Here is an 8,990-nt window from a genome sequence, read left to right as displayed (position 1 = left end):
CAAAACCAGAGAGATCAACATAATCACAAGCCTTTCTTTCAGTACCAAATGGAGGCAGACAGGTATAATTCATTATCATGCCTACTCATAATTAAATTCTGATGACTTTGTAGATTTTCACTGATTCACGGTTATATACATTATGATTCACGGTTTATATACATTTATGCGCCATCACTCAATTAATTGCTTTATATTTGCTGCATCAGGTTGAATTCTCTACCACATCTGAAGTTACCCTTGAAGTCTTGGGCACCAATTCACTTTTCTCAGGTAATTTTTTTCCCTTAGTTCAACTTAAATTCTATATTAGTAGTTTGTAAATTGTTATAGTATAAGTCAAAGCTGTTTCTCAATTAAAAGAGTTGTTTATGTTGGAAATTGGATGATGTTTGAGACAATTTTGTAAATTTACCTGCTTTTCAGTTGCTTCCCAAGAATCAACTTACAGTTTAGTTTATATTAAGTTTTATGTATATCTATAGTTACTTCTCGACAGCGGCAATTTCTTTTTGTGAATGTGGGTAGAATCCGAATTCAGGCATTTAGGAACTACAGTTTGGGATGCATCAGTGGTGTTGCCAAATTTCTGGTAATTTTTCTTTTCTTTTGTATGCATTTTACTTAATATTCACTGCGCACTACTAAATTCTATGCAATTTTGGCTGTTGGGCTTTTTCAATTTAATATATATGTAGGTGAATTAGTCACATGAGATAAGGTAGTTGTGGGTTTCTTAAACTTTGGTAAAGAGTGCAATGCACTGGTGAAAGTCACCCCAAGGATCCCAACTATGCTTAATAAGGTACTATTGATGTTGTCTTTTTCCTTAGTTTTAATTTTTTGTGGGGAAGCAGGAAGCATAATGACAAGGTGGTCGTAACATTAAATCTTTGGATTGTTCACTATTAGATCCTGTATAATGATTTTAATGAATTACTTGTTAAAATATATACTCATTTGTTACAAACCTCTCTGTGTTTCTTTGCAATTTGCTGAGTTTGTAATTGTGAACCTCTCTTATTTGGTCATGCAGAAAAAGAACTGCCGAAAGGGAAGGTTTTGCCATCTAACTTAAGGAAAACGGGTCTCGAACTTGGGGCAGGTTGTGGGAGTTGCTGGATTGGTGAGTTTATATGCTGTATTTAGGCATTTCTTACTCAAATATAATATGCTCTCTCTGCTTGAAATGGGCATAGTTAGCTCCGTTAGGCAGGTGGTGTTTGTTTGACATGGATTGGCTTTCAGGGATGGCATGTTGGATGTGACGTTGTTGCAACAGACCAAATTGAGGTTTTGCCATTGCTAAGGGAAACATCGAACTTAATACTTCAAGATCAGCCAGATGAATCCTGGTGCAGGTGTGGATGAAATTTCACTTTTCTCATGTCACGTCTGTATTTATTATGTTTCGTTCACTTTTAAAAAATTCTGGGATGCTGCTGTACTTTGTTGAAAAAAAATGTTTGTTTCACTATAATTATATTAAGTTGAATTAATTTGCAGTGGGATTAGTAGCTGATATAGTGAGTTATACTTGGAGCTACCAAATTATTTTACCTTGAATCTTACTTGGAAATTTTGTGCCCTGTAGATTCATTGGTCAATCCAGGTTGCAGAATTGGATTGGGGAAACGACGATAATAAGGGCTGTCACTCCACCTTTTGACTATATCATTGGCACTGATGTTGTAAGTTCTTTTGGATGTTTGCATTTTGTACAAACGTGTTTTCTGCAGAGCAAAGATAAATAACAAATAAATATTTTGATACTCTTTACTTATTACCATTTCAACAAGCCAGTGATTTCAACTTTCTTTTGTCAAGGTTTATGCAGAGCATCTCTTGGAACCACTTTTACAGAAATATTCGCTTTATCAGGAATCAAAACCACAATTCTGGTATAATGTTTGAAGTAAATGTATTTCTGCATTTTTTTTTTTTTTTGAAGAATTATTGTCAATAAATTCATTCGATGCTATAATAATTTTATTTTTTAGTTGGGGTACGAGATTCGCTCTACAAGTGTCCATGAGCAATGCTTAACATGTGGAAAAGCACTTTGATGTGAAAGTTGTTCCAAAGACCAAGGTCCTTTTCTTTTGTCCCCTTCAAACTTCTTATTTTGGGTGTGTTTGGCTTCAAATAACTGGAGGGCCAACAAGTGGGTATAATGGAAGATATCTAATAGAATTGAAAGATTGTTTGGTGGTCAGTAAGAGCGTAGACAGCCATAATTGATCCTCCCTAATTATAGATAGAAAAATTTCCAACTTAGTGGTGTACCCTGCATTTTGAAAACGAACCAGGTACCCAATTTTGATGTTCTGGAGCAGCCCTTAGATCTGAGCTAAGACGAGATTGTAGGAAATGGAACTTAGGGTTGATCATATTTGTGTCCATTATTCTTTGGTTTTGGGCTAACTACTTCACACGTGCAGATGCACAGTGAGTACAGCATCCAAGTATTCAACTCTACATTATGGAGTGAAGTCTTCAGGTGGGAACAGTGAAAGTGCAGCTCAGAAAATTATCAGCAAATTGAAGTTGGGACAAAAGAAACAAAACACGAGGACATGATTGGTGAAGTAGTAATGTGGTGGATAAGATGGTTAGTTTTGGTGGTGAAAACGAGAAAGATTCTGTTCTGGTAACAAAACTGCCAAATGGGAGCTTATGATTGGGAAGTTAGAAGATAAGGCTAATGGCTGCTCGGCTCCTTCGAGAGTCAAGATAACTTGAAGTGGTTGGTAAGTGAATATATTTCTATGGTATTATATGCGTTTCTCGTAGGGGGAATCTGGATGCATTACTTATTTCATTGAAGGTAGTATGGCATCTCCCTTTTTCCCAAATAAACTGTGCTGCTGCTGCTTTTTTCTGCAGGAATTCTCTTTCTGGTGCTGACTTGATAGGCAATGCATTATTATTTCATAATGTCAATACAGGACTGATAGAGAGACAAAAGCTGCCTTCTATCCATTGAACCGCAAAAAATGGTACATGAAGAGGTGGGTAAATGTGCTACATTAATAAAGTGATTGCCAAACTCTCAATGCAGTGGACAGCAAGGTGATATCACAAAAAACCACCTGGTGAAAAAACCAAAAAAAAAAAAAAAAAAAAAATCAAAAATCAAAAGCTGCCTTTCAATATGTTTGAGATTGATGGTAATATCTGAAGTACCTATTGTCACCACATAATAGTTATTGTAACTTGAATATCTATTGGCATCCCAGAATTGACTTATCATGCTCATTTTATAAGGTGATAGATAGTTTTAGAAATGGTAGATTTTTATTATCTTGTATGTGTGAAGTAAACATTTTAAGCTGTTGATCCTGTGAATGTTTTGGTCGGCTATCACACTAGAGATTTTGTTCCTATTTTGTAACTTGGAGCTTGGAGTGATTTTTCTGTCTAATCCATTCGATTGAAATATTGTAAGGTAAAAAGATGTATCCAATTAGATCCTAAATGATATGGTATAAATAAATAACAAACGATATGACAAATTAACTAGTATATACAAGTTATAATACCCACAACTTTTGGGATCTCACAGAAGGTAGCCATTTTATTTCGTAATCCACTGCATAATTATCTGCCCATACAATATGATCACTGTACCCAATCACATAACACACCACCTGGGCTTGAGCCATGTTTCAATCTGCCTAAAACACAGTCCAGTAATGGAAACAAAATGTTCTACCCTTTCTGATTAGAAGAAGTTTAACTTTAAAGTAATGCCACAAATCCCCAAGAGAAGACATACTCTTGATACAACATTTGGGGAAATCAATTATAATTTATAAATTGTGATTTTTACACAGAGATCATGGAGGTGAATTCCATGAAGAGCTAAATATTGCCACATTGTGGCAACAGTTTGCCGAATAATGTGAGTATCATAGTTTGGAGTTGTATCAGACATGTTGTCACAACACAGAATGGATCTATAAAAAGTCCCAAATAAGAAATGAGAGGATCAGCCCGAGACTGTCAACTACAAGCCTCAACTGCTGAGTTTTAATGGTAGGAATGCAACAGCTCGATATCCAACTGTTGTGCCATTAATCAGCTTCTTCCATTTCCCTTTTTCATTCAAGATATCCAGATGAAACTCAATAACACGCTGTCCCATGGAATCGGCTCTTGAATTTGTAAAACATTAAAAGATACCGGTTCCTGAAGGTCTAAGGACAACACCCATTTAGATTTATTTTTCTCAGGAGCCCAGTAGGAGTAGATACCTTCTTCAGGACATTGTGAGGGTTAAACCGAGTTCGTTACTTCTCCTCTTGTACTGCTAGCACTAACAAGAGCATTCTCAGCAAGATTATGGGAAAATATGGATTTGAAGCTCACTGAACTCTTTAAGATTTGTATATCTTCAGTCGATGAGGCCTGAAGAATTTGGAGGTACATTTAGCAATAACAGACAGTTTCTTCCGACGATTTGTAGTATATGTCAAGAAGCTTCAGTGCTGACTTCGGAGCTTCTGATGCATGCCAAAACCAGCCAGGTCTGATGGAAACATCACATCAGCAGGTACCGTCAGTGACCCTGTGGTCTCCCCCCTGAGAGTATCTGTTAGTATGCCAAACAAAAGAAAATGAACCTTAATACTTTGTTCCATTCTTAAAAGACGGCAAGAAGAAGAAAAAATTGAGGAACCTAACAATTCACAAAGTTTCTTCATTCAAAGACTGAATGTCTACGACTAAGGAAAAGGCCTTATGGCAGTCTCAACTGATCTTTCAAAATTGATGATTATTTTAAGAAAATAACACCACCATTAAAAGCTGATCACTAAGATCAACCTTTCTTTTATTGCAGCATAGCGCCCCATATCATCTCTGTATGTCATAAGTTCTTAATCAGAATTAACATTGCTGAAACAAAGCCTGCTTCATAGCATGGTGCAAGTGTCGATAAATTATAATCTCTGAAGTGCACAAGATGTTACATGTAAAACTCTGGGTATCAGTATATCAAAGAAGTCATCAAACATAAGAACCAGGGGATTACATCCGAACCAGAAGTCGGATGCAAGCAGAAGAATTTCTACACAGAGTTAGAAAGCCTATAATGGTTGTCCCCAACATCCTCCCCACTCTCCTTCAGTCCTCCATGAGGTAGAATGGAGGCTATCTGACTTGATTAGCATCAGGATGGCATCAGGTTTTAACCAAATAAGTACTCTTGAACTAGACATTAGGATTGTTACCAAGATAGGAACTTTAAGTGAGTTATGACTTGCATAAATGCCATCTATTTAAAAGCTAGAAATCCCATTAATACTACTCTAAGGTAGGAACAATGAAAGAAACTCACCCAGGATCAGTACCACCAATCGTAGCAGAACTCCGATGAAAAGAGACCAGCAAGTGGAGCTAGCAACACCAGCCTCATCTCCAATCCACCTGGTATCAGGACCAGCATCAGAAAATATGACAGCCCCAGGCTGAAGTTGACGAATGAGACTAAACCGAATCAAAGAAATACTCCATGTCCTTCTCACCCTCACCTTTTGCACCATCCAACCATACCTCCCTGATCTCTCATACCTGTTCCATGTCAAAAATAAATAATAAATAAACCCACTCTCCTCAACTCTGAATAATCTAATGAACTGCCAAGAGAATGAAGTCACCCAAAGAAATCGCCTATTCTAAACTAACAAAATTAACAAATAACCATATCTTCTAAGCAAATTTGATCCAATAACTTGTAGAATCTGAAAATACAATCAACTGATACAAATGTCAAGTCAACTGAGTAAAACAACAAAACAAATTCACCTATCATTAAACCCTCCATCAATTTGATAAATTCTCGTTAATTAAACAAACCAATTGACAATACCATTCCTAGGAAATACAGTTAATGCAAATCTCATATGGAAGCAAAGCTTCAAAATGCTGAAAATCAAACAACCCAGTTGACCAAAATCGCTTAAATTACAGAATCACAATGCAGAACAAAAATTACCAAAACGCGCGATGATTAAGTAACTTGCAAACAGACATAAAAAGATAAAATCAAATAAACAAGTAACAAGAAATTCAGTAGAAAACTCGAAATAATTGAAGCTACTGTGAATCTAATGATCGATTCATTCTTTTACTTTACCTGCTTTATTCGAAATAGCCCGCCAAAATCTTTGATTATTTGGGGAGGATCAATTCAATTATCCCTAAATTAAGGACAGGGTTAAAAATAACCATATTGAAATTTTAGAAATTAAAAAAATAAAATACCCCCAATTTATATATATATATATATATCTTTAAAAGGAGTTTATATTATTATATACGTTTATTCATGCTGAAAAAATATATCAATCCTCTCAAAACACTGGTTATTTTTCTATGTCGTCTAGGGAATTAACCGTTTGGTATGAGTCGTATGAGGCTTAAGCTTTTATGGAAATAACCACAGTAACAGCAAATATCCTAACGTTATATTCTCAAATAAATGTAAAATATATAAGCAGAGAAAAAGAGAACTAGCTTGTCAGGAATTGTTGCTTCTGTCAAGTGAAGGCTAATGACAAAAGATAAACAAATCCCTAATACACTATGGCCTCTGAAAACCTCAATTTCAGCTGCAATTCTAAACTCTAATCATTACTCAATTCCTGGCCAGAAAAGAAATAAAATTTAAACCCCATTAAAATAAATGCTTCCCTCGTCTGGAAAAAGAAAGAAATGGAACAGAACAAAACTTGTCACAGAAAAGCATTTAACTCAGAAAGTAGGCTCTAAGCGTTGCTAGGTTTGAGAAGTTTCACAGTCTCCCAGGTGAAATCCGGATCATCACGGCCAAAATGCCCATAGGCAGCAGTCTTCTGATACCTGAAGTTGCCTCCCCTCTTCAGATCAAGATTGACTGAGATCATCCCTGGCCTGAAATCAAAGTTCTCCTTAATCAGAGCCAATATATCCTTATCTGGAATCTTTCCTGTACTGTAAGTATCCACAAACACAGACAACGGTTCTGGCACACCAATTGCATAAGAAACCTGCACAATACAACGTCGTGCAAGGCCTGAAGCAACCACACTCTTTGCAGCCTGCCTGACAATATAAGCACCACTGCGATCCACCTTGGTAGGATCCTTGCCCGAGAAGGCACCACCACCATGAGCACCCCACCCACCGTAAGTGTCAATGATGATCTTCCTACCAGTAAGCCCTGCATCCCCATGTGGTCCACCAATGACAAAACGTCCTGATGGGTTGAGGTGGAAGATTGTGCTGTCATCAAGGTATTGAGCTGGAATCACAGGCTTAATCACATGCTCCTTGAGGTCTGCTGCAATCTGCTCATTGGTAACAGTTTCATCATGTTGAGTTGAAATGAGTATAGTATGGACCCTCAGTGGTACCATGGCTCCACCTTCATTCCGATACTCAACAGTCACTTGGGTTTTCCCATCAGGCCTCAGCCATGGGCAAGTTTTATTCTTTCTCACCTCAGTAAGTTTGGCTCCAAGTTTGGTAGCTAGAACATGAGTCAGCGGCATTAGCTCGGGCGTTTCATCAGTTGCATATCCAAACATGTGACCTTGGTCACCAGCACCGATTTCCTCAGGCCTCTTGCTCAGGTGGCCATGAACAACTTCAGCAATTTCAGGGCTCTGTTCTTCAATATTGACAAGCACCTTGCACTTATCAGCATCAAGGCCAACATCAGCGGACAGAAATCCAATACCTCTGCAAGTGTCACGAACAATCTTCTCATAATCCACCTTGGCCTTGGTGGTGATCTCACCAAAGACCATAACCATATTTGTCTTGGTACAGGTCTCACAAGCAACTTTACTCTCAGGATCCTTTTCCAGACAAGCATCTAGGATTGCATCAGAAACTTGATCACAAAGCTTATCAGGGTGCCCTTCATTGACAGATTCAGAGGTGAAGAGAAAAGTCTCCATCACTAAGCTTCAAACAGAACATCACATTTTAATGTCAGTTCTCTACACTTACAAAATCAAAGTTTCAAGGAAAATCAATCATTCTCAAAACGAAATGTAAAACTGTCACAACATATGTGGATGGAGAAATCCGAAATCCAACTAGTTCTTAAAGTAGAACACTCAAGTTGTCCTTCAATAGGTTAAAATTAATCACCTAAGCTTCAGACACCTTTCACAAGCATAAAGCAACAAAATTTACTTGAGAACCCTCTCTTCTTATACAATGCCAACACCTAATTCCAGTTTATAAAATCCGGACCCACTTCAATTGAAGAAAAAAATGTGCAATGTGCAAGCTTACACACACCAAGCAAATTTGACAATAAGCAGACAAAACACGCTAAAATTGTTGTTAAGGCTCTAACATGTGCCAAATTGCTAAAACCTAAATTTGTGAGCAACAAATATATAGCATCAAACATCAATGCCACTGCCAGGTGCCACAAAAGAATGCGAGTAGGACAAAAAGAAAGCAAATGAATTCTATTTAATAATACAATAAACATGAAACCCCAGTTATAGATTAATAAAGAAACAAGATTACAAAAACCCCAACAAAACATGATCACAGAATTGAAGCAAACAACACTACACATAAAAATATTAGGCAATTCTACATATAAAGATGAAACAAGAAGACAAAGGGAGAACCAAAAAGTCTATTGTTTGGGTTGAGCGTACCTCTCAAGTCAAGAGAAATAAAATACGAGGAATTGAAAAGTTACGAAAAGAGAGAGAACGCGTTGGGGGTGAAAAAGGAAGGTTATATAGGATACAGAAATTACGGTGAATTGGTTGAACGTAGACGTGATTTTGGTCAGTGTTGGAGTTCATTCATGATCCGATTATCTTGGTGTTGGGTTGGGTTGCTGTTTTAGGTGGGCTGGGCTTTGGGGCAACTTTAACCGGTTGAACTGTACTTTCTTATGTATATACGGGCTTTGCTGATTAATTTGAGCTTTCTAACTAAGGACCATCAAATTGATCATTGTTAAATACATT

At 37.1% G+C, this 8,990-nt stretch overlaps 1 protein-coding gene and 1 pseudogene across 2 annotated transcripts; both read right to left on the bottom strand.

The window, feature by feature from the left end:
* Nucleotides 1-3,864: 3,864 nt before the first annotated feature.
* Nucleotides 3,865-5,906, bottom strand: LOC116145391 (annotated as a pseudogene).
* Nucleotides 5,907-6,648: 742 nt separating this feature from the next.
* LOC116144929 (S-adenosylmethionine synthase 1) lies at nucleotides 6,649-8,784 on the bottom strand. 2 transcript variants are annotated; one of them, XM_031430361.1, is made up of 2 exons: nucleotides 8,670-8,784; nucleotides 6,649-7,953 (listed from the first exon to the last, which is right to left on the bottom strand). In XM_031430361.1, the coding sequence occupies exon 2, from the start codon at nucleotides 7,944-7,946 to the stop codon at nucleotides 6,771-6,773; it is 1,176 nt and encodes a 391-aa protein (XP_031286221.1). In that variant the 5' UTR covers nucleotides 7,947-7,953; nucleotides 8,670-8,784; the 3' UTR covers nucleotides 6,649-6,770. The 2 variants fall into 2 exon arrangements, with proteins under 2 accessions (XP_031286221.1, XP_031286229.1); XM_031430369.1 differs by having other exon boundaries at nucleotides 6,649-7,948.
* Nucleotides 8,785-8,990: the final 206 nt, after the last annotated feature.

Source organism: Pistacia vera, unplaced genomic scaffold (assembly GCF_008641045.1).
Source record: "Pistacia vera cultivar Batoury unplaced genomic scaffold, PisVer_v2 Contig1144, whole genome shotgun sequence".
Lineage (NCBI taxonomy): Eukaryota > Viridiplantae > Streptophyta > Magnoliopsida > Sapindales > Anacardiaceae > Pistacia > Pistacia vera.
The sequence above is the reverse complement of the archived record's forward strand: the minus strand, read 5'-3'. Positions and strand labels throughout refer to the sequence as shown.